Raw genomic sequence first — 27653 nt, 5'->3', positions numbered from 1 at the left:
CACAAAATAAGCACTATGACTCATAATTTATGAGATAATAGAATTCAGTATTAATTTTGAAAGATTATTTTTTATGCCAAAGTGAATCTGTGAAAGGCAAACTTCTTTACCCATATCTTGGGTCCAAAGCGATGGCCCTGGGGTGTTCCATAGCTCCTGCTATGAGTGTAGTTCTTAAGGAACCATCTAGTTTGGCCACTTCGATTTGGTCCAGATTGCTGTCTATCCAGTATATGTTGCCTGCTATCCAGTCAACTGTTAGTCCTTCTGGGGTAGCCAGGCCATGCTCCACAACCACTTCAATGGCACTGACACCTACAAAAAAAGAGAAGCCAACACTTGCACCCATTCAAGGAACATGTTAAGCACAAAGGAAAAGGCCTACTTATTAGCAATATGAAGTACTTAACATTATATTAACCTTGAGAGATACAGTGCAAAAGTGTTACCTGGCACAGAGGAAACTAAGAAGGCCCCAAATTTAGAATCACTGATCTTTCCCAGCAGAGATTTTTAATCTCTTAAATCCTTTCAGTGACAGTATAACAGAATTTTAAAACAACTCTGAGGCTAATAACAATGTTCAGGTTGCAAAAAAGTTATTTCGTGCTTCTGACTTTTTAGTCAGAACAAGGGATTTTGGAAATAATAATGATGTGCTGGTTAAAATTGGTGCAATTTAATTCAAATGTTGATCTTCAGGGGTAGAATAAAAAGAAAAAGTCCACCTGGGGTAACATGCACCATAGCTAGTCAGCACCCACTCTTTTTTTGAAGCATGCCTGATAAGATCACTCTTGCTGCATTTAACCTTAACAAAAGCCCCAAATCACCCACCTCCACACCATAAGCCAAGTTTTATGGCTTGCATGTTATATCCTGCAAGCCATAAGACTTGCAGGATATAACATGTTTGCAAATGAGAGAAGAAGGCAGTAGTGTGGTCTAAATAAAAATAAGCAATTTGGTAATACCCAGCACTATTCTTATTTATCCATTCCTTAATTTATTTTGGAATTAAATATATATATATATATATATATATTTAAAAAACAATCCTTTTTCTAATAGGATAGCTCTTTGTAATTTATGACATTGCCAGTGCTTTTGTTAGACTTTTTAATAGTGTGGTTTTTTGAACAGTTAACCATCTAAAGTCATGGATCTAAATCCATCATTTGAAGTCAGTACTTTGCAATATGACACAGTACCTTGCAATATCACAGATCATAATTATATAGTGTGTTCAAATACTATATTTTTCCAAAATTGTATAGGTGATTTAAGGAGGAATTTGATGGTGATAGAAATACCTGGCCTTTGGAATGCTACACAGATCTAAAATTTTCAAGAGAATTATTACGTATATTTATCTCAAGGCCTTGCTGCTAAAGAACGGCCTAGACTGGAGAAAAGAGATGTCAAATCATGGGAAAAAAATATTCAGCTCATATTTGTAATCTTTGTAATAATTCATTATTACTTTGAATTATGCTGAAAGGTGAAAACCAAATAAAACACAAGCTATGTTAACTGACAAAAATATCACTACTAGTATGTAGGAGACAGTGCTTTTTTTTTTCTTGTAAATAAATTTCTTCACCGAATATGCATGAAAAAGTTCACAACTTGAAAATGGTGTGAACGGTACAGGCCTTCACCACTTCCCTCCCCTATCTTCACATATACACTTCACATCCCTGGTTTTACACACATGAGGGAGAAGATGAAGAACCAAAGGCCAAAGATTAATCAAAATTCCTTCTGATTACAGCATACTTTTCTGGAATTTTCAGCTAGAAATCCATCTGAACGTTAAGTCAACATTGTAATAGATGTACCTCCACTTTCAGAAAGCTTGCCCCGGTATATTCTGTCTTCTACAACATCTGTCCAATAAAGTAAACTTTGATTGAAGTGAAAATCAAGTGCTATTGTGTTTCTCAATCCAGGAACAAGTAAACTATAGTCTCTTTTATGAAGATCAATCCTTCTGATCTCATGGCGAATTGAAAAGATGATGAATGCTTCAAAAGGATCTGAAAATAAATTTATTTTAATAGGCTTATGAAAATATTTATAGGCTTAGTAAGTGGAATAAAGTGCTTGAGGTCAAAATCCATTTATTTAAAAGTATAATTTATTATGTAATTTTCTCTCACTAAAGGAACACTTTCTTTTAATCCAAAATGTAAAAGAAACTTGAAAAACTTAGGTTTATTTGTATTTATTAAAATAACATATAAATGTGTCTTTATTCTTTGAACTTTTATACACCTGATTCTGATTTTAAAATACAAGAATTGTTGCAATTCCAAGACAAAATGTAAGACTTTCTGTTTTAAAGTAGTTTCAGCTGACAATCTAAACTTCAGAAACATCACCATAGGAATTGCTAAGAGGTGAATAAAACTAACGCTGCCACTCTTAGCCCATCACATGACTCTAGATCCATAAAGGAGAGAGATTCAACAAAAAACAATTATTGGGCTGATAATTAGTGAATACTCTCCATGAGGGAAGATGGTGGCTCTCTCTACAACCCAAGAAGATCATGTCTACAACTCTTCCCCCACTAGTTTTTAATCCTGGACCAGGCCTGAGTAGGGAGAAACAGAAAAAGCTTTGAAAACAAATATGAGATTAAAGTTTTATATTTTTGTACCTAAAAGAAAGAATTTTTAATACCCCAAAGTTAAAAAAAATTATGTTATCATTTTGAAATGTATTAAGTCCTATACCAATTACCATTGGACATACTAATATGGGTTAGACATGAATTCACTTGATGAATATACATTTTGAGGGAGGGATCCAGGTTCACAAAGATTTCTCCTGTTTCCATGTTACTGCCACCCTTTTGTGCTTTTCTTTAGGGAAATTGATTTTCCTATCCCAAGTCTATACATGTCTGTGAATGTGAGCTGTTATAATTATCCCAGGCCAAAGCGGTTGACTCAAGAGGTGGATGTGAGATCTAAGTCAGGAAGACGGGTTTGTAAAATTCCAGAGAAGTTTTCAAGCTGAGGGGAAAGAGTCTCTTTTCTTCTATGGTCACAGATTTCTCAGCCTAGTGTTGTCAGTTCATGTCCTTGTAGTTTGGGTAAGTCTACTCGTGGTATTGTAGGAGAAGAGAAAAAAAAGCCTCAGAAACAGAAGCAGTGATGACCAGGGGAGAGACCATGATGTCCTAAGGACATTCAAATCTGTAGTTCCAATTACCCCTAAGACTAGCTCCTTCCTTCAAATACCCTATACACTTCTCATACTTTCAGTATATGAGCCAATGCACTTAACTCTATTCAACTTCATTTGAACTGGGATTTTGTCAATTGCAACCAGGTTTACTGTTCTTATTAATCTTATTTCCTCAGAGAGGTCTTTCCTGATCAGTTATCTAATAAAAGCACACCTCCATTATTCTATACCATCATAGCCTATTTTTTTTTTTGAGATATACTTTAAAATCAATATTTCTGTGTTTGCCATTGATCTTCCTCACTGGATTATAAACTCTCTTAAACAGGGATCTCATCTGTCTTGCTCATTATACTGTCCCTAACACCTAGCACCAGGGAATACATAGTATATACCAGGTCTTAGATTAGAAGGTGCTGGCTGCCTTGGTGGAGGGAAGTCACCTGCCATTTTTTTTTTCACTGGAGGTGAATCTACTTTAGGGAGCTCTGCCCAGCACATTAAATAAATGTGTTTTGAGTGATTAAATGTGGAGAAGAGTTGAATCCATCCTAAGAGACTATCTGACAGCTAGCATGGGAGAGATGCTGCCACAATCAGCAGAGTCATTTACTTGCCCTTCAGCTGATCACATAGTATAAGCAAGCCTGGCCATGACCATAAGAACTGTCCAGAAATCCTGAGAATTTGTGAGCAAACATTATGTATATTGTTGATATAATACCTAATATCATTTAGGTATTATGGATATTTATTGCATAGTATTATGGTGTTTATTGCACAACATTACTGTGATAATAGCTAACTGATACAAGATACCAAACATGTACAAAATAACCAGTTCCAGAAAGCTCCCAATAGAACAAATACTCATAAAATTTAAAATCCAAAATTTAGCGTTTTTAAAGTAAAAAAAAAAAAAAAAAAGGTTGTGTTAGATGCACAGTTGTTTCAAAGAAATAATAACTAATTTTGGATCAGCAATCCTTATTTGATTACCTGCTTTGGCTGTGAAACAACTATTAGCTTAGAAACATTCTTTATCTTTTCAGGAATTAAATGTCCTTACCTGTAAAATGAGGTTAACAATAACCACCTTTCAATCTAACTTAAACTCGTGCTATCAGAATCCAATTAGATGACATCTGCAAATTTGTTTTATAAGCTGAAAATCATCACAGTAAACACAAATGTAGCAGTAACTGTGATGTAGTCAGCAAGTAACAGACTTGGAGTCAGAAACTGTGGGTTAAGACAGAGCTCTGCTATCAACTAGCTGTATAAATTTGAGAAATTTACTCAGACACTCTGATCCTCAATATTTTAATTTATAAAGTGTATAACATACTAAGTTATCAGGATAATTGACAGTTAAAAGTGTGAATACTTAATAATATCTTAATAAATATTTAATAATTATTATGACTATTAAGTTCCAGAAATCGCTCAAAGGAATAAGCAAAAGAGATACTGGGTAAGAGAAAAGGTTGGATGATGACACACCAAAAATAGTCAGCTATTTCTTAACATATGCTGAAACTAGGGACATTACAGCTCTGAAGAGCCTTCCCTTCCTTTGGCTTATAGTTTGTTTGCCCTTAGTTAAGTAGTAAATTGTAGGTGCAGCAGCTATTTGCTAGAGAAGCTTATATTGAATAATGTTAAAGAACACAGTTTTTAAATCACAAAATGACTGCTTCTTCAAAAGTATCGACTTTTCTTACATACATAAATGTGTTATTTTATTTTTAGTATGCTAGAATGAGGAAAGCCTTTCTGAGTTTGATACAAATCATAGAAGACCTAAAGAAAAGAATGAATTTTATTGTTACTGAAGAAATTGTAAAGAGAGAAAACAATGTAAAAAATGTCAAAAGACAAAAGGAAAACTGGGTAAAATATCTGCAATATAATAAAGGATTAAATTATTTGATACATATGAGCTCCTACAAATTGACAAGAAAAAATACATGAATAACGGGGCAAAGGGTATTAAAAAGAAAATTCAAAGAAAGGAAAATATAAACAACTTTGAAATTTTAAAAAGTATTCAATTTCTGTCATAAAATGATAAATGGATTTTAAAACTATGAAAATATTTGATAAGACACTGTTTTGATTAAACTGTAGACAAAAGGCACTCTGGTATAGTGATAACAAAAGTATAACCCCTAAGTAGCGTCACTGTGCAATATTCCATCAAAAGTTTATATATATATTACACTATTTGATCAAGTAAGTCCATTTGTAAAGGTAGAGTTGTACATATGATAATTTGCAGATGAAGATGGAAATCCTTTGCAATATCATTTCTCGTAGCAAAAGATTAAGCAACATTAATATTCCTCAATAGATGGCTGCATAAATAATGTATGACAGTCACAGAGTGTTATATTATAAGGCCACATAAATGTGATTAATATGCATGTGCTGATGTGGAATAACTTCCAATATTTTGTAAGTTGAAAACAGCAAGATGTGAACCGTGTGCATAATATGCTACCATTTAAGTTAAAAAATAAAAGATTTTTCTAGACCTATGTGATGGTAAATCACAGAATACATCTTAAAAGATTAATGAAGGAATGCTGTTACTTCTGCCATGGGAACTGGTGATGAGTTCAGGAGTGGGAAGAAAACTAAGTTTTACTTTATTCTGCATAGGTTCATTTTTTTTTTAGCATTTGCATATATTTCCTATATAAATTAATTAGTTTTCTGAATGAAATTTTAAACTAGTAATAGAAGAAATTTCATATCACCTTCTAAGAAATACTCATAAATAAAACAAGAATTGTTTGGGCATGACATATATGCTGAGCATGGTAATTCAGCATAACAAATACTGTAAAACATGCTTTCCCTTCAGGAGAATTCATATTTAAGAGATCGTTTATTGCTCTTACTTTCATGCTCTATTTGAGAAAGTATATTCTCTTGAACCAAAAATTATTGCCTTCTCTGTTACAACTGAGTAGAAAGAAATTTTATAATAGAAGAGCTGGATTCTACTCTTGCCTCTGCTAACAATAAAAGGCCATCACGAAAACTGCATAGGTCTAGCTGTCTTGATTTTTTAAATAAATAATTTTGGTGATGTGTTTGTTCTAAAATTTTATTTGTGAATAGTCATAAAATATTAATTGCCTTATTAATAAATTAACATTAATATTAGCCAAAAGAAACTTCAAAGCAAACAGCTTTCATAGAAATAAAAAGGCTCACTATTATATGATAATATGAACAGTTTGACAGATAAAATATAACTCTTAAAATAGTATATGCCCAGGGCTTCCCTGATGGCGCAATGGTTGAGAGTCCGCCTGCCAATGCAGGGGACACGGGTTCGTGCCCCGTTCCGGGAGGATCCCACATGCCGCGGAGCAGCTGGGCCCGTGAGCCATGGCCGCTGAGCCTGCGCATCTGGAGCCTGTGTTCCGCAATGGGAGAGGCCACAACAGTGAGAGGCCCGCGTACCGCAAAAAACAAACAAAAATAGTATATGCTCGATAATAGATTAAAAAATATATATAAAGCAAAACTTGACATAATTAAATGGAGAAATTAATAAATCCATGATTATACTGTGTGAGTTTCAACCTTAACCCATTCAAACTGATAGAAAAAAATATCAGTTTGATTAAAATGTAGACAAAAGGCACTCTGGTATAGTGATAACAAAAGTATAACCCCTAAGTAGCATCACTGTGCAATATTCCATCAAAAGTTTATATATATATTACACTATTTGATCAAGTAAGTCCATTTGTAAAGGTAGAGTTGTACATATGATAATTTGCAGATGAAGATGGAAATCCTTTGCAATATCATTTCTCGTAGCAAAAGATTAAGCAACATTAATATTCCTCAATAGATGGCTGCATAAATAATGTATGATTTATAACAAATTTATAATTTGTTATAAATTATAAATTTATAATTTATAATTAATATATAATTTATAATTAATAATTATAATTAATAATTTATAATTAACAAAAATATAAATTTTGTTAATTTATAACAAATATAATGAGAACCACAAAATAAACACAAAACTCAACACACAGGAAATATATAGAAATTGGTGCCATCAAAATAGAAGGCATATTCTAAGTACACATGAAACATTTAACAAAATAATCATGTTCTAGTCCACAAAGTAAGTCTCAAGAGATAGCAAAGAATCAAACTAATAATGAACACATGCTCTGAGCACAAAGAAATGAAACTAAAAATCAACAATAAAGACTGCTAAGCTCCTCATATGCTTTAAACTAAAAATAATTACTAAACAATTTCTTGACTAACAGGACCTCAAATAGGGAATTCAGAAATAGAGATATTATGGCATCAAATGTGTAGATTAAAAACCATGAGACAATTAAAAATTAATGATATAGAGAATAATCTCTAAATGGTGGAGTAAGGACTTCCAAAAATTTTCTCCTCTATAAAAACAATGAGAATACTAGCAAAATGGTCAAAATTATCTTTCTTCTAAACTCTAGAAATTAACCAAATTCTAGTAACAATCCAGTGAGTGTTTATTAAGAAAAAATGCTGAATATCATTGAGAACAGCAAACTTTGTAGCATTTTAACATGCATCAATCCCAGTTACTCAGCCATTAAAAAGAATGAGATAGGGCTTCCCTGGTGGCACAGTGGTTAAGAATCCGCCTGGCAATGCAGGGTACACGGGTTCGAGCCCTGGTCTGAGAAGATCCCACATGCAGCGGAGCAACTAAGTCCACGCGCCACAACTACTGAGCCTGTGCTCTGGAGCCCATGAACAACAACTACTGAGCCTGTGCGCCACAACTACTGAAGCCCACGCGCCTAGAACCCGTGCTCTGCAACAAGAGAAGCCACCGCACTGAGAAGCCCACGCATTGCAACAAAGAGTAGACCCCACTCACTGCAACCAGAGAAAGCCCGCACGCAGCAACGAAGACCCAACGCAGCCAAAAATAAATAAATAAAATAAATTCATTAAAAAAAAAAAATGAAATACTGCTATTTGCAGCAACATGGATGGACCTGGAGATTATCATACTAAGTGAAATAAGTCAGACAGAGAAAGACAAATATCATATGATATGTTTACATGCAGAATCTAAAAAAAAATGATACAAATGAACTTATTTACAAAACAGAAACAGACACACAGACTTAGAGAATGAACTTATAATTACCAGAGGGTAAGGGCTGGGGGGGGAGGGATTGACTGGGAGGTTGGGATTGACCTATACACATTGCTATATTTAAAATACATAACCAACAAGGAGCTACTGTATAGCACAGGGAACTCTGCTCAATATTCTGTAAAATAACCTAAATGGGAAAAGAACTTGACAAAGAATAGAAACATGTGTATGTATAACTGAATCACTTTGTTATACACCTGAAACTAACACAATACTGTTAATCAACTATGCTCCAATATAAAATAAATATTAAAAAATAAATTAATATAAAAAACCAAACACGCACCAATCATGTCTCCCTTTCCCCAGCTTTGTGGCAGCCTTGGACACAGACAGCCCAGAAACCACCGGAGGGGATAGATGGGTTTTGGAGCTCCCCCAAAAGCCCAATCTCCAGGGAATTGTTCAATGGGGAAAGAAGAGTGTTTTCAAGAAATTGTGCTGGGGCTTCCCTGGTGGCGCAGTGGTTGAGAGTCCACCTGCCGATGCAGGGGACACGGGTTCGTGTCCCAGTCTGGGAAGATCCCACATGCTGCAGAGCGGCTAGGCCCGTGAGCCATGGCCGCTGAGCCTGCGCGTCCGGAGCCTGTACTCCGCAATGGGAGAGGCCACAACAGTGAGAGGCCCGCGTACCGCCAAAAAAAAAAAGAAAGAAAGAAATTGTGCTGGATTTCCACATGCAAAAGAAAGAAGATCAAACTTCACATCATATATAAAAATTAACTCAAAATGTAATGTAGACCTAAATGTAAGAGCTAAAACTGTACAACTATTAGAAGAATACATAGGAGTATATCTTAATGACCTTAGATTAGGCAATGGTTTCTCAGCTATGACAGTAAAACACAAGCAACAAAAGAAAAATAACAAGTGAACTTCATCCAAAAAAAAAAAAAAAAAAGAACTTTTGAGCTTCAAAGGACAACATCAAGAAAGTGAAAAGGTGAAAAAACCTACAAAATGGGACAAATTATTTCCAAAGCACATATCTGATTAGGGACTTGTATCTAGAATATGTAAAGGACAATTATGACTCAAAACTAAAAAGATAAATAACCCAGTTTAAAACTGGGCAAAGGTCTTGAACAGGCATGTTGTCCAGGAAGATACACAAATGACCAATAAGCACAAGAAAAGATGCTCAACGTTGTTAGTCATAAGGGAAAAAAGTCAAGCACAATGAGATACCACTTTGCACCCACTAGGATGACTATAATAAAAAAAAGATGGACAGTAAAAACTGATGGAAATTGACTGCGTAGAAACTGAAGCCCTCGTGCATTGCTGATGGGGTTTTAAAATGAAGTAGCCACTCTGGAAAACAGTTTGGCAGTTTCTGAAAACGTTAAATATTGAGTCACCATATGACCCAGCAATTCCATTCTTAGTTTTCACCCAAGAGCAATGAAATGCATGTCCACACAAAAGCTTGTACATAAATATTCACAGCAGAATTACTCAAAATAAGCAAAAATTGGAAACAATCCAAATGTCCATCAATTGATAAATGGATAAACAAAATGTGGTATATCAATACAAGAGATTTTTATTCTACAATAAAAGGAAATAAAGTACTGATGTATGCTAAAACATGGTTGAACATTGAAAACATTATGACAAGTGAAAGAAGTCAGTCAGAAAAGACCACATACTCTACGATTCCATTTTTATAAAATGTCCAGAATAGGTAAATCTATAGAGACAGAAAATAAATTAGTGGTTGTCAGGCCTGGGGTAGGGGTTGATGGGAAGTGACTTTTAATGCCTGTGGGGTTTGTTGAGAGGGTGATTAAAATATAATAATATTAGATAGCAGTAGTGGTTGTATCGTTCTCTAAATATACTATAAACCACTGAAGTGTATACCTCAATGTATCTGTTATAAGAAAAAAGAAATATGGTAATAAGTGTGGAAATTTATAAAGAGTAAAAAACTGTACATATACTATTTTTAGTTCACTGTTAACTAAAAATCATATATTTTTTTTTACCTCATTCAGATAATCTGTATAACTATCCTCAGCTCTGAAAACTTTTCCATCTATATAAGGAAAAACAATGTAACATTCTGACAATTTAATGTTTTCCTTCTCTGTGTATTTGTGCTAGTTAAATAATGTTGAGAATTCATCCATTAAAAATTAACATCTTACTTAAACTCAATAATTCAGAAAATATAAAAAGAATTAACGCAAAGAAATTAGAAAAAATAACTACAGCAACTGATAAGATAGAGAAAAATAGATTATCAAAAAAACCCAAAGTCATTTGTTTGAAAGATTAATAAAGTATAGATAAACCTATGGCAGGACCAATACATATACAGGTAGATATACATATATATATACAATATATGTACAAATTAACAATAGAAGGAATGAAAGTAGGAAATAATTAAGAATATATAAAATAAAAAGATAGATACTTTAATAATATATGAAAATAGGTAAAAATAAGACTTTTTCTGGAGAAATGTTACCAAAATTTCATATATTTCACAATTTTCATATATTTCAAAAGAACTATCAAATAATTTGATTCAACCTCCACTCTGAAAAAAGCACAGGTGTAAGGGACAGAAATAAGCTTATAAAAGAGACTGTTCAAAGGCATCGTGGGAATCTGAGAGCACACAGTACATAGAGATGGCCTGGATCTTTGGAATGGCTTGTAAAAGCTCTTGCTTTGGAGTCAGGAGGAATGAAGCGCAAAAGCTCTTCTCTAACATCTCTTTACCACAAGGCTCTGGGCAAATGAAGTAACCTTCTGTGTCTCAGTTTCCATAGGTATAAAATCAGAGAATTAATAATATCTCATTGGCTTCTTGTGAGTTATAAATAAATTACCTATGACATTTTAGATGCTTGATAAATGATAGCTATCAGTAATATTATAATTAAATTTAAGAAATTATTTATATGGAGTTTGGGATTAACATATACACACTACCATATAGAAAATAGATAACCAACAAGGACCTACTATTGTATAAAACAGATAACCACAGTGAACTATACTTAATATTTTGTAATAACCTATAAGGGAAACAAATCTGAAAGGCATATATATACATATATAAAACCGAATCACTTGGTTGTGCACCTGAAACTAACACAACATTGTAAATCAACTACACTTCAATAAAAAATAAATAAAAATAGAAAGAAAAACCAGAAAGGAGAAAAAGAAATGATTCATAGAGGTGGGAGTTTTGAATAGAGTATAGGATTCAGATTTCCAGAGAGAATGTAGAAAATACTGTCATACTGAAAAGTCATAGATGGCAATGAGCAGCGTACATGAAGGAGGTAGTAAAATGAAGTCATATATGTGAAAGTACTTTACATTCTTGGCCATGATGCATTTATTATCATTACTCATGACAAAACCATAAATAATGTGCGTGGAGTGGAAACCCACAGTGGAAGACAATGAAACATCAGATTGGAGAGATTAAATGAACAAAAATGAAGAATGCCCTTAATGTCAGGCTGAGGATATGAGGTTCTTTTCATAAATAATGAATAGTTACTTTTAAAATCATGAATGGAGACTGATATGTAAAACTCTCACTTTATTAAGATAAATAAAGGAATGGATGGCCAGATTGTAAACCACCACAGCTTCACTGCCCTGATCTCTTCACCTTTATCTTCCATTATTCCCCAAGGTAGCCCGTCTGCTTAACATCACTTTATTCTTTACTATATGTCTGAGCTCTTTTCATCAATTCTCATCTTCCAGATCTAGATTACCCTCTCCCTTTTCAATAAAAATATTATATTCCTTCAACTTTTTGATATTTTACTTCTCACAAACTGTAGAAACAAGAGGATGATAAAAAATAGGCTGGAAAGAAGACTGCCATGATCATTACAACTGCCTGGACTGTGCTGTGGCACAGATGCTTTTTTTTTAGAATTAAATTTGGGTGCAATAAAAAAATTTGTTTAAATAAATAAAAAATGGAGTAAATGGAGCTCCAAATCAACTATAACTCATTACAAAAATATAAAGTAAATGGGGTTCCAAAAAATAAAATAAGTTTGGGTGATGGACACAGTGTACTGCTAGGTGATCATTATGTTTACCCAGTTTTGTATTTACATCCATGATCTCTTTCTTTAAAAAGATATGTTTTAAAATAAATACATTTATAAAAAAATCTTTTAAAAAACGAGCGATTAAGAACAAAGAAATACATTGGTGGGTAAATCTAACCTAATTCAGGCTAAAAGAAAATAAAAGGGAGATGCTACAATGTTCTTTCCAATGTTACTAGAAATATGCTGCAAATTTGTAAGTAGGCTACTACTAAACAGCAAAGAAACCAGAGATAGAAAAGAAATGCAGTCAGTAGCAATAGTCTGGGTTTTCATAAGTAAAAAGAAAATACTTCAGAGAAAGGTGATTAATAAATTATGTATTAAAGAGGGAACATGTAAGGCACTGATAAAATAAAGTATCCAGGTACCCAAGAGAAGTGAGATTTATTTTTATTAAATAAAAAAAAAGATTATAAAAATAGCATTTTGAAAATAATTATAGTTAACTAATAAGATGTTAAAAGTGAACTTAGAGAAAATAGAGTAATCTCAGCAATTCAGCCAATGGCAGAGTGTAAAGAATTTAGGAAGGGATGATTAGAAAGAAATAAGAGAATATGAGACAACTACAGAGGAAAATTCAGGAGGAAAAAAATGGGCGAGTCATGCTTCTAATTTGTGGCATAAAGAGTACTATTACTTTTTATTTTTAAAATGTCAAGAAGAATAAGCACAGATATTGCATTCAATGAAGAGAACACATTTTAAAAGGAAGCACTCAGCTTAAGAATGATGGGGAAAAAGAACAAAAGAAGAACAAGAAAAAAGAAATTTTACTTTTAAAGTCCAATAATCAGTAGTCAATTCATTTTTATTGAACTATGAATCTGCTGTAGGTTTTTCAAAAAGAAATGATATGAATAAAACACAGAATAAATTTGTTTTATGTATGAAAATTGGTTTAAATCAAAAATAAGTTTTAATACCTAACAAAACCTCTATTATCTGTAACAATATAAATGCTAAAAATGGTATTTAATACACTGTATGTTGAGGAAGGGATAAATTACCAGCAGGTTAAAGTTTCCATGTAAGAAAAGCTCGGTACTAACTTTAAAAGGTAAAATATACTTTTGCTTCTCTGTCAAATTATAAACAAAGCCAGGTGTGAAATACAGCAATCTTAACAGTGAGAAATGATATGGTACTACTAGAGTTTCTTTCTAAGCTGAGGGTAGAAGGGGTCAATTCCATTAGAAGAATTATCTTTGCACCTGGTAAATTATATTCAAATGTTGAATTGTTCTAATATTCAGCTTGAGTTGTGATTGATTTCACAGAGTACAAAGCCACTATAATAAGTCAATCATTTTGTCATCTGTATCCAAAAACCAGACCTAGAGCCAATTCTCATGTAAAACATGATTATAAATATATCTGAGGTCAAAGTTTGATCTATCATTTTCCTACTCCGAACATGTATATGAAATGGCTATTTTTATTACAACAAACTGCTATTTTTTTTCAGCTTCTCATGCCAATTACATTGTGCAAGAATTTTGAAGGAGAAAGAGTTAGATAAATGTTTTGTGAAACTTATGCCTCTAGGACTCAAATTTTAACAGCTAGGAAAAAACAACTACAAGACAACATTTGAAATAAAATAAGAAAATAATTTAACATTCCCTGAAAAAAATCATGTTTTTAATTGCATATTATTTTATTGGATACTATGTAAAACACAAGAGAAAAATCTATAACTTGATTTCTGACTTCAAGATGCTTATTACTTTATTGGAGAAGTAAAGAGCAAAGGAAGAAGATAGAAATTAAAAAAGCAAATTAAAAATGTGACCACATATTTTCTTGGACAAATTCTAGATATAGAAAGGAGAAATAAGTGGAGAGCAAGAATATTTGGAAGAAGACTCTATTAAAGAAGAAAGATTTGACCTAGTAGGTTTTAAAAAATATCCAGGATTTTTAGAGACAAACAGGGAAAGTACAATATAAGCAGAAGAAACAAAATGAAAAAAGTTTATGATGTATGGGTTCTTAGGAGCCTGATGAAGCCCAGGTACTCCTAATCAGAAATTTTTAAAGACTACAAAAACAGTAAGAAAAAAGTAAAAAAAAAAAAAAAAAAAAATCAAATATATTCAAACACAATTATCAAAATTCAAAAAAACCCAATTTTTGATGGAGTAATATATGTACTTTTTAAAATTAATGCATTCAATAACAAGATTGAGCAGTGGGTCTAATGACTCCCATTATTGAAGTAGCAGTGGTTTTCAAAGCCTGAACATAAGTGATATTTTGCGATATTAGCAACAACTTTAACATGATATGAATATGCCTATCACTTCTATTGGAAACACAGTCATAGTTGCTGCTAAGAACTGGTCTGTGGTATACATTCACAGCTGAAAGAAATGTTAACCTTCAGTGAGAGATTAAAGAAAATAAAGGTGTAAAATTTTCCCTAACAAACTTCATGGACCCCTTCAATTTTATCCATGGACCTGTAAGTGTCCTGTGACTCAAATTAAGAATCTGGAGAAGACAGTGGGAAGCCACCATTCATTAAGCACCTAATGGGTATAGGGCACAGCAAAAAGTGCTTCATGTTATTCTTACAGCATGTTTTTGTAATGGGAATTGATATTTGAAAGATGAGAAAACTAAGGCGCAAGGAGTTTTAGGTAACCTGCCTGCAGCCACATACATAATGAATGCCATTTATAGGATTAGAGTTCAAATTTCAGATTCCATAGCCTTTGTTTGCTTTTCCTACTGTGGAATATGATCTAGAGAATCAGCAGAATGTCTTAAATGGGCAATCAGAAGATGAACACAGCCAGAGCAAGGAGTTGTTTTCAAGAGTAGTAGAAATACAGTTGGAAGTGTGGGACAGGGCCAGTCTTTGGAGGGTTCTAAACATTCAAAGAGAAATAAAAGTAAATGCTTTGGAGCATACAAAAATAAGCACGTAGGGAGGAAGATGACAAAAACAGTTACTTAAGGAAAAGATAATCAGATGGGCTGTAATGGTAAAGGATTATTGTAATATTTTCTGTCCAGAAGATTTTGAAGTAGGTCTAATATGACACATTATACTTAAATGCCTTTTCTAAAATAGTTGTACCCATTATTGATTTTCTGAGGTGTTTTTGCATTTTTTCTCAATATCTATTCTTAAATATAGCAAGATACACAACACACATATCACTTGCTATTCTTAAATATAGCAAAACACACATCTACTTACTGACACTTGTGCAACTTTCACCATCCACATCCAGCTTCCACCCTTCATAACATGAGCACTTGACTGTGTGCTTGTGTTGCTCACACACTTGACTGCACTTCAGATGGTTGCTGCAATAATCTACAATTTCACACGTTTTATTGTCTCTGCTGAGTTGAAGTCCTTCAGGGCAAGAACAGACAATTCCTCTTCCAGGAACAACAGAACAGTGGTTGCTACAGCCTCCATTGTTCAGTGAACATTCATCTATAAAAGGAGAGGAACAGATTATAGGGCATCATCAATTGTTTTGCTCAATTAAATACTAATCACTGAACTCAATTCTCTAAGGCTGGAATTAGAGAAAGGATATTATAAATGAATGGAGAAAGCACTCTTTAGATTTTTGTCCCAGAAGTTGGGGTAGAAATGATGAAAGAATTCATCTGATGACCAAATAGAGTTCTATATGACAGAAATTGGGAATGGAAGATTTTCATTTCTATAAATCTTTGGAGTACACTTTGTTTTACTCCATAGAAGTAAAGTGAGTTCAATGTTTCCATTATTACTGGAAAGATTATGCTGAGCCTTTTAGCAGTTATGCAAAATCAGTTTTTGAGGGCTTCCAAAAGGGACTCACATACACTGGTGATCTGAAAATCTGACTTATCTCAGTGTTTATAAATAAACAGGCATACACATACACATGTATGTATTATATCTATATATCTTTTTCTACACCTATAGTGTGATTTATAATAATAATCCAGAATGGATTAGTTTGTCCTTTACTGGCTACAGATATTTATTTATTTACTTTTATTTTCTTAGATATTTATTTTTAAATTAGGTAAATTATACATTGTACTTCATATATTGGTTATTATTATTAATTCAATGAGGCCATGGAAACATAATAAATAATACACCAAAATACTTGACCTGGCATTTTGGCTGAAATAATCAGCAAGTAGACTGTTGTATAAAGAAAGAGAACTTCTCTTTCAGGGCACTTATAGTTTATAATCACACATTAGATATATTTATTTATCATTCTATTTCATCACAAGATTGTAGGATCCATGAGGGTATGCAAAATATTCATTCTGTTTACCATGTATATCCCACAGCTAGCATAGTGCCTAGCATAGAGTAAGCAGTTAAAAATATTTGTTGAATAACAAAATTTAACAAAATCATCCAAAAGCACACAACTGCCCCTAAATTGAGCTAGTATTTGTCCAACTGGGAAATTTCAAGATGTCATATTTATGCCCTTGACAAAAATAGCAAATAATTGTTTTCGCAACCATGATATTACCTATTATTATATACTATTAGGTGCATAGTAACAAGGCCAAAAGAAGCGTTGTCTTTCTCTACTTTAAAAATATGTTTGAGTAGTTTTCAAAGATTGTTCAGTTAGGTGTGTTTTGAGACATACTGAAAAGGAATGTTGTTCAATGATTGGCGAATTGCAATAATAATTACTTATATACCTCTAATATTTCCTGTTCTCTATGGAAATTCATCCAGCTCAAAAAATTGGACTGGAATGTAAGACTTTCAAAAATATTCTCTACACATTTTAAACTTCTGTATGGGTCAACTCTTCTTCACATTTGTCACCATAAAAGAAGTTACAGTAATAAGAAAAGAAAAATGATTACATTAATTGTTTTCTCTAAGAATTCAAGTTTGGCATTATTTTAGAAGAAAAAAAACATAGATTCATTTCTTGGTTCCTTCAAATATGTCTGTTCACCTGTAATCATAATCATTTCAAAACAGCAGTCGTTTCAAAGTCTTTGCCCCATTTTGTTCCATTGACATTCTTTTTCAAGAGAATTACTGTAAAGAAATGTCATCATACACAGCGGGTGAAAAAAATTGGTACAATGCTTTTAGCTTATTTCAAGTACGACTGTTCTCTCAGCATTCAAATGTCTCTTTCTGACACTACCTGTGGAATTAAATCCTAGATTTAAGGATAAACAAAATTCACGTTGAAACTCTACAACTTAATATATAAATTTAATGGCAATATTTGTACGGCTAGCCCCTTGTCAATTTTCCCTTAACCCTAAACCTATCATTAAATCCTGCAGCTTCTTTTTAAATTTTTTGCTACCCGACAAAGACTCTCTCATTGACCAAGCTTTAGTCAAGCACCTCTGAACCCTCAGTCTTGGCTGATAAAACTGCAGACTCTCAGCACAAACAATTTCATTGTCTAATCCTCTCCCCAACACCCTCTTCCCAAGCCAATAAGAGACTTAGACAAACACTAGCACAGTTTTTAACAGCTCATGGCAGCATCCCTAAAATGACCTCAGCCCTCCTTAAAGTGTCTTCCTGAGAAAGCTCTATGATTCAATGATGCTGCAGAAATTTACTATTGTTTTCCCCCAAACCTGATGATAGGAAGATAGGGCCCTGAGCCCCATCTCAGAGCAGTTACTTTAGAAAGCTTGCAAGATAAATCCTTTCTCTGTACCTTTGAGATGTCAATCATCTACCACTCAGAACTGTTCCTCCCAACCCCAGGATCTGAAAGCCATCTTTTTGAAATGCAAACATTTAAGGAGATAACACTCTCTCACCCTTACTCCCAACCCTGTGGGTAGCTTGCTCTGACTTGTACCACTGCCTCCAGTCATAAAGATACGAGAAGTTTGTCTCTTCTCTGGGATGAGCACCAATTAACAAACCCAGATGGCCTAGTCACATGGGCCAATGCCCCATTAACACCCCTTAGTGCCTTTCCCATAGCACATTCCAGCCTTTAAAGAGTTTCTCATCTTTTGTTTTGGTGAAGCTGATTTCAATTAATATTGGATACTCTTCCCTATTGCAATAGTTATTACTGAGTAAATATCACTTTAACTAGTATCCAGTTTTATCTTTGACATACCCTTATAACAAAAATCAACAGTTAACTCCCTTCTTGAATGATTGAAATCTCTTCTTATTTCTTTCTTAAGTGCATATCTCTTTCCTCTTGAAATCACTTAAAATTCCCCCTGAAAAAATAATCTCTCCACCAGGATTCAACTTATCTTCTTGAGCTCTCTCTTTTAAAATTTTATAGACCAGATTTATTTGGAGAAAACAAATAACCTCACTACCCAAACGATGGATGTTTACATCTCAAGACACCTCCCAAATACTGTCTACAGATTACAAGTAATTTTCATATATTTTACATGTATTGAGGAACAGGATATGAATCAATCCCTGTTTTTGTTTCAACGGGGAGTAGGGGATAACAAAACAGCTATTTTAGATACAACTATTTGGAAGGAGTTGACATGAAGAGGGCAAACCCTACATTTTCACCATCTATAGCAAATGGTTTAAAAAACCCTTTCAACTTTGGGTATCTTTCTCTAAAATCCACTCTTTAGTTACAAGCCAATTCATGCCAATTATTTAAAGTTAATTCACTTGGTATATCTTTCATGTCCACCAGGTAAATGATTCATTATGCCCATTGCTGCAGCACTCAAACCAACATCCCCGCCTGGCTGGACAGGGCCTAACCTAGTATTGGTTGGAAAAGGATTTGAAAACAAGAGACCAAAGTGTCATTTCCCTACAGGAACCAATATTGCCGACCATCTACAAACTGACACTACCAAGGTGCACATAAAAGCACCTTTTCAGAGGAAAGAAGAGCCTTCTGCAATTCAGTCAATCCCTTGACCAGTGATTGTTTTTGTTTTTCATTGTTCTAATTCTCCCTCAACTTCACCTGATAAAGGACAGAGTATGTGAGTTCAATATGCCACAGTGCTGCAATCAGTACAAAAATATCTTTTTATCTCCTCTGGTACTTCCACACCTAGCTTTACTGTGACCTTTTCCACTCCCTGTAATCATTTAAAATCTTTGAGCAAGACTTCTTAGCCAATGAGTACAGTAGCTTGATAAGCAAGAACTGATTTTCAATCTTGAAGTAGACAGAGAAATGAATTCAGAAGAAATCCCCTTTTCTCTTTTATTTTCCCAATTTAGGGAGCAGAGAATAGGAAAATAAGGCTGCATTTTCTTATGATTCTCTTCATTTTCTTAATGACTGTATTTTCTCTTCTTCACCTTTTATTTACTTCATTGAACCCAAAGGGTGAAGAAAAGATGGAAAAGCACTAATTTATTTCAAGACCTGTAGTGCATTAAGTATTATTACCATGATTTCCTAATAGATATCATCTCCATTTTTTTTAATAAGGAAACTGACAATTCCAGAAATTAAGCCACCTGCCTAGGTGACTTAATTGAAGTAATTGAAGAATAGAATTCAAACTTGTCAAAATCTCATTTTTTTCTATAATTATACACTTTCAATTTTAAGACTGTTGACAGTTTCCTTCTTTTAGAATTGCTCTTACAAACTTCATGAGCAATTCTCATACATGGTAATGTAAGAGATCTTTCCATCCACCGAACTACTCCACCAGGGAGAACAGGCTGGGAGAAAAAGAAGTGAATACAGATAAACTGTATAAATAAAGTCTGTCATCCTTTATTTGTAATTTTTTGGATTTAATTTTAGGGTTTCTGTTTGTTTAAATGATAGCATCACTGAATGAAGATTGTTGCATTTACTGTTTCAAGGTTGTTTTATAGAATCACAGACAATTTGGAAGAAAGGATGTTTTATTACATAAATTTTAAAAAGAATAATAGTCTTTTTTATATCACTCAGTATGCTATTAATGCTCAATTCAGATCAATATATGATAACTTTAGGCTTAAATGTAGTTGTCTTTCCTATTTCCAATCAGGCAGGTTCATCATTTCCTAAAGTCATTTTCTCACAGCCTCAAGTCAACTCATTATTGTTCTTATCATGCTATAAATCTTCGTCATTACTCTATTGATGTCACCTTCAGTATTATCTAGAAAGCATATTTTTAAAATCTCCTTGCGAAAGCTCTGATCTCCCCACAGAGAAGGAAATATAATTGCTTTATATGTGCTGGTGGCATAAGGAGATGGCTAGTGAAAAGTGATTTTAAAGCTCAAAAGCTATCACACTGAAATCATCATTTTAACTAGATAAAGCATACTAAAGAAAGCTACTGTATGAAAACTAAAAACTTCTGAGAAAATTATATAAAATCAAGTAATATTCTATTGATTTCATTATCCAGTTTCTTCCTTTCCTCTTTTTAAAAAAGGTTTCTGTTGTAATGATCTGAAGTCCTGACAAAATACATTGGGCGGTAGTAAATTTCATCCCATAGTTTAATAATAACAGGAGTCTTCTGTTCTGAGCAACTCACTGACAGAATATAATCAATTCAATTGTGGGAACATCATTGACTATTCAGAGATTTAAATGATGAACGCAGCTGTACAATTGTTAAGTTAGTTGGATCAGGTAGACTTTTCTGCTACATTTTTAGAGATTTCTGATCATATTTAATTTTTTAAATAAATATACAGTGCCTGTAAAATGTAAACAGGATTCAACCCTAAAAGTTACATTTAAAGAAATGACTGGAAGGAATAAATGCTACTATAATAACTATCAGCTAGTGGACTAAAAGTTTCTAGTCTCCAGAAAGAAGCAATGCAGTGAAACGTGCAATACCACAGAGGTCGCCTTCGTCAGACCCATCAGGACAATCCCTTCTCCCATTGCAGAGCTTCTCTGGCTGCAGGCAGACCGAAGTGTCATTAGCACAAGGGTACTTGGGTGGCCCACACAAGAAACTGTCACAGTCATCTTCGTCTGATTGATCTTCGCAATCGATATCTCCATCGCATACCCAGTCTTTGTTGATGCATCTCCCTTAAGAAAATAGCAACAACATGCATTTAATTTTTGCAATTAAGCCACTGGAATAATGAGTAGTCATTGTCTTCAGTCAGAGGCAGAACAAATTGCCATTAGCAAGAAATCTATTTGCTGATAGTTTGACATTTTCATGACAGCATTTGAGTAGTTCTTGTCCTCATTGTAATAGTACTCTTAGTGTTAAAGCCCTGATATTTTCTTTAGTTTCAAGTTATTGCCTTACCCTATTTAAAAAAAAAAATCTGTAACTCATTGAAAGTTTAATTACTTTTAAAAGCAAATTTTATTTATAAGTCCTTTTCAGTGCCCTAAATTTAGATAGGTGCTATCACTGTATTTTGGAGACCTAAAATTAAGCAAATGCTTTATTTTTGAAGGTGAAGATGTCCTTCTATTTACATTTATAACCTTAGCAACTCAACTCCTCACATTCAGACTTATGTACATGCCCTTTCATAGAAGAATGTAAAATGTTACTAAACATTTTAGTAGCTAAGATATATACAGACAAAATTTAGAGAAATATGTTCTTTATTGACTTTGAAAGAAAAAAATAAAGTGATTATTGTTTAGCCAGAATGTTTCAAAAGTAACAATGTGAAATTCCTAGAAAGCAATGGGTATTGACTTTGTAAACTGTTTTTGTTTGTTGCAAATTATTCTTCCTTTCCAGAATATTTGTATTTTTCTTCTAATTAATCATCTTTTCTGAATTATACAATGTTAATGTGTAATGTGAATAAAAAATGTTCCTAAAGATAAATACTGGTTATCGGTTGACTACGCCAACATCTCATAAAATGAGTGGGGCAAATAAAAGGGAAATGGAAAAATGTTAGGTTGTATATGTCCAAGAGTCATTACGTATTTAAATGTCTTCTTCAAACTCAAGGCTACTGAATTTTAAAATATTTAAAATATTTGTGAAAATATGTTTTATTTATAGAAACATATTAATAATTCTCTATGCTACTATATATCAAATAAGAGAAAAACAAATGATCAGTTCCACAGTTAATATAAATAAATTTGATAATATTCAACATTATTTATTGATCAAAATACTCTTAAAATAAAATGAATTATTTTATTCACATAAAATGAACACTTTATTAATGAATTTGAATATAAATGGAGGAACATTATAAAATTTTGCTTTAACATCATAAATAAAACTAATAATGTTATTATTTTATATTGCCTGGAAATATTATGTAATATAATTAGACAATAGAAAGAAATGAGGTATAAAACTAGAAGAGAATATCATTACATGCAGTTAATATAATCACGTAATTATAAATCAATAAAAACTAAATAAGAACTATAAGAAACTAAGAATTTAAAATATATGTAGCTAGTTTCAAAAATTATACAAAAATCAATAGATTTCATATATACAAAGATAATATAGTAGAAGAAAGGGTCAACCAAAAAATCTACCATAAAACAAAGTATTTTGAGTTAAACTACACAAAAACTGTATATAATTTATATGAAAATTTAAAAGTTTATAAAGAAACTCAAAAGAAGCCTGGAATAAAGATATAGTTTGGTTTTAGAGAGGAAGATATATTAAAGGTATTATTTTTCCCCTAATTAATACCATCCCAATAAAATAGTAACAATATTATTGTAATCCCATGAACTTATCCTAAACTTAAGAAAATAAAACTGCAAATATCATGAGGAGTCTTCTAAAAAAAATAGAGGAACACTAATGAGTAGGAACTATATATGCCAGGAATTTAGAAGTGTTTTAAAGTAACATTGGTTAAATTTTTTTCATAACAGGATATCAATAAGCATCAATAATTAAACAGCATAGAGACATGAGAAGTACAGTCATTTATGTACATGGTTTTAATATACAAAAACTGGCAATTCAAAATAGTAGAGAATAAATAATTACAAAATTAATAATGTTAGGATTGTTGATGAGCCACCTGGAGGAAAAAAAAACGCTGAATCTTTACTTGATCCTTACACCAAAAAAAATTATAGACAGATCAAAGAAGTGTTTTAAAATAATAACAATGATAATACACATTCTAGAATAAAATAGCTATTAAAACAAGAACATTACAAACATAGAAAACATAAAGGACAAATTGACAAACTTAAATACTGTCCACACTGAGCAATAAAATCCATCTACAGAGTCAACATAAAGTCAATAAAACAGGAAAAAAAATCATTATATTTGACAAAAAGGGCATATTTCTTTAAAATAGAAAAGCCTCATAAATCAATATGATAAAGATCAATAAACCAATATAAGTGCAAGATTCACAATGAATCAATAATGGCTTACAAACGTAAGATGTTCAAAAAATCTTTCAATTAAAAAAGTAAACAAAAACAGCAATATGATAGCATTTTTTCTCTCACATTGATTAAGATTAAGAAGTTGTATAACACAAAGATAGATTTGACAAGGGTATAAAAAAACAACCCCAGTGTTGAAGGGGCTGCAAATTGGGATAATCTCTCTGTAGGCCAATATTATGAAATCTAGTAAATTAAAAATGTATCAACTCCTCACCACAGCAATTCTAATTTTGGAATTTTTTTCATTGGTATATTTGCCTGATGTGCAAAGATGCATATGCAAGGGTATGTGTTGCTGCTGTGTATATATTAGCAAAAGTCTGTTAACAACTTAAGTCAGCATTGCAAGACTGGTAACATCAATTACAATGCAGCTATACATTGAAATTATACACTTGAGTGAAAAACAATGAGATAATTCTGCATAAATTAAAATAAAACAGTCTTCAAATCATGTTAAAAAAAGGCCTACACCTGAGTTTGCTGTAGGCTTTCCTTTATATTAGAATAGAATTATCTGTTTATCAATATCTGTGACTATATTTCCATACATATGTCAATATAAGCACATGCATAGGCTTGTCTCTACATGAATTCTTTCTGGAGGGTTATGCAGGAAATAATGAAAAATGATTGCTTCTGGCGAGGAAGACAAGGTGCCTGGAGTAGAAGCCAGATGGATTTTTCATTGAATCCTTTTGTGTTATTTTGTTTTCCTTCCACTATATTTCCATGTAACTTTTCAAAAAAAAATACTAGCTCATTTTAAAATGATAAAGGTGAAACATATACACATATGCCACAAAGTCAGATAGTTTCTACAAATACAGGGGTTACTCTGTGCCTTATACTTTCCTAGAGAGTTTAAGTAGTATAAGAAAGTCCTAAGACCCGTTCCCTGTCACCAAGGAGTTTATAATCTAGTTAGCAAGACAAGATCAATGCATAATACATATTTGTAGTCTAAAATATGACATCCTGTACTTAAGTATTAAATTGTATGGGATCATCTGCAAGTATAATAGAATGAAGGGAGAATTCAAGAATAATATAGTAATTTCCATTTTTAGTTTGTAAATCAAGATGCAGCTTACATTTTCCTCATACACACCCCATAATGACATTCTTAACCACTGACTCCAGAATGACCCTAAAATTGTTTCAACAAACCCATCCATAAATCACTATCAATCTTCTAGACTCAGAGTAGCAGTAAAGCCTATTTGCCACCCCTGATCTAAATGCTGCCTGGAAAAGGTAAAGAAAAATCTTATGCAAATGACTAATAACTTAGATTATGTTACCAGAGATATGAATAAATATGAATACGTAGCTTAGATAAAATGTACAAATTTCAATAGCTCTCTCCTCCCACTGATTTTGCAGGGGATGTTTGAAACTTAATTGCTTTTCCCTTTCTTGTTTGGTTTTAATTTTTATAAAAATGTAGATAAGAGAGTGCACCAGGTATGATAAGTTTAGTTAAATTTCTATTTCATACCCATTAATTGAATAAAACCCAAAAGCAAATTACCTTAGTAAATATGCTTAAAGAGTGTTGATTTTTACTTGATTTGTATCAAGACAAATACTTACATAGTGAAATCACTGGACATAACATAGTAAAAAGTAAAGTATTACAACTTCCCTTGTTTAAGCTCCTTCCTTTATTTATATATAAGAAAGTTGAAACTCAGGTCAAATTAGTATTTTTAAAACAAAATAAAGATTAATAATTCTAAAATGTGTTACAGAAATTATACACATCCAATATCTAAAAACACAAAATCTTTAAAAATAACTTTTAAAAAGATTGTGCACAAATAAGTTCAAATAACCAAGTAAACCAAGTTCAAATTGTCTCTACTAATTCTTCTTTAAAGAGATATCACAGGTTAAAAAAATATTTGGTGTTTATTATCAAGTTGAGTTCTACATAATATTTTCTGATTTATTTATGAAGATGTTTTCAACTTGATTCTTACTATGTGTGCAAGACACACTCTTCTGGGAATTGTAGTTTTGTCCTTTGAGCAAAGAGAATAAGAACGGCCAAGCAACAGCAGCAACAAAAAACAGAAATAGCAAAAATCAGCATGTTGGTATCATGGCAGTTACTACAATCACACACACACACATACACACACACTCTCTCTCTCTCTCTCTCATACACACACTCACGACTTTGTAAGGACTATTTTGATTTGTGTAACCTTGAAATATACAGTTTAGGTCTAAAGTCAGTAGAAAGTCAACAGCTATCGGAAAACGAAGAGGTCCTATGAATTCCTAGAAAATGTGCTTTCCTCAAATAAACTTATATGATCGCTTCCAAAGTTCCTTTTCTCTCTGTTAAACTGTTTTGGCTATTTTTAAAAAATAGATTTATTAATTTGTGAACTCCTTGACTGTCTTTTGTCTTTATGAAAGACAACACGCTACAAGAGGACAATTTCTGTCCTGGGATATGACTGGCAGTTAATATCAAGAATATGGGTATGAAGAAAAGTGAATCTTAGAAAAAATCCAAAGGGATTTACTTAATAATATGATGTTTTTGAATATTGGTTTTTGAAATACAATGTCTTTTAATTTGTATACTACTAACCTTTAATCCCACATACATATTTATTTCTCTAACAGTGTTTGGCTTTGATTCAATTCAGCAAATATTTATTGAGTATTTTGTACCTGTCTAGCTACTGAACACTGTAGGAAAACTGGAAAGACAAATTCCTGACCTTGTGGAGGAATAAGTCGAGTAGTGACAAACGTTCTATAAAAAAAGGATGAGATAAAAAAAAAGCCTTATAACAATTACAGAGTGCTACGGAATTTCAAGAAGCTAGAAAAGATGTATGATTGAAAGGCTGAGGAAGAGAAAGCTTTACTAAGATGTTATTCGGAAAGGGGTTTTGAAGAGTGGCAGTGAATAGTAGATACGGACACAAGAAAAAAGGCATTTCATCCAAACAGCTGTCTTATCTGTATAGTCTTAACATTCAAATACATACCCTCTGCAAAAGCAAATAAAAGGAAAGAGAGAGAGAACAATTTAATAGTATGGTACTTTACTGCTGCTACTCAGTGGGAATGTGTCAGGGCATAGATGGTGAAAGTAAATCAACTCTCCCTTAATTTGGTCCCTCTTCCATTTCTGAGTGAATGCACTATAAAATTATATTTTGTACATTTATTCTTTGTTTTATGCTAAATATTTTCTTAATGATACAGCTTTATGTACAAATTTTCATCAAAACTGTATATACAGAACCATGTATACTGAGTTTTGTGGATGATTTTCAATGGTAATTTTGAACATAGGCAGTTTTAACTTTATTTGTTGAATCTAACCCACATATAAGATGCAATTCCTATATAAATGCATAGACAGAGCAAGGGTGGGACTTGCTCCAGAGGCAGCAATAAAGCAGTTTGGGACTACAGTTCATGAAATGTTGATTGCTAATTCAAGAGTGTCTCCTAATCTTACAGTGGAGAACCACTGAAAGATTTTGAGAAAGTCTGTGATCAGGTCCCAGCTTACGAAGTAAGGGGAACCTAAAAACACGTGTAGAATGGATTGAAGATAATAATTGTCAGGGATAAAAATAGTAGACGACACAAAGGTCTGAGTGAGATACAATACAGACTTAACCTTAAGCTCTGATGTGTGAATGGAAAGAACAGAATGAGTGCTGTTAAGAGAAACTGTAGAGGTAGCATCAGTAGGACCTGGAAAATTATTACACGCTGGAAGTGTCAAAAGGTAGTTTCTGCTTTAAATTTAAATGTTTAGGAGAATGAAGA

At 32.7% G+C, this 27653-nt stretch overlaps 1 protein-coding gene across 1 annotated transcript in view; it reads right to left on the bottom strand.

Moving 5' to 3' along the window:
* The window catches only part of LRP1B (LDL receptor related protein 1B), a 1432692-nt gene that overhangs the window by 618723 nt on the left and 786316 nt on the right, over positions 1 to 27653 (bottom strand). The window contains exons 22-25 of the mRNA XM_073806959.1: positions 21306 to 21506; positions 15725 to 15970; positions 1842 to 2039; positions 111 to 315 (exon numbers count right to left, since the gene is read on the bottom strand). Of these exons, the coding sequence (XP_073663060.1) occupies positions 111 to 315; positions 1842 to 2039; positions 15725 to 15970; positions 21306 to 21506 (850 nt within the window). The remainder of the gene's footprint in view (positions 1 to 110; positions 316 to 1841; positions 2040 to 15724; positions 15971 to 21305; positions 21507 to 27653) is intronic.

This window comes from Tursiops truncatus, chromosome 7 (genome assembly GCF_011762595.2).
Source record: "Tursiops truncatus isolate mTurTru1 chromosome 7, mTurTru1.mat.Y, whole genome shotgun sequence".
Lineage (NCBI taxonomy): Eukaryota > Metazoa > Chordata > Mammalia > Artiodactyla > Delphinidae > Tursiops > Tursiops truncatus.
Note: the sequence above shows the minus strand (reverse complement) of the source record. Positions and strands in the feature narration are given on the sequence as shown.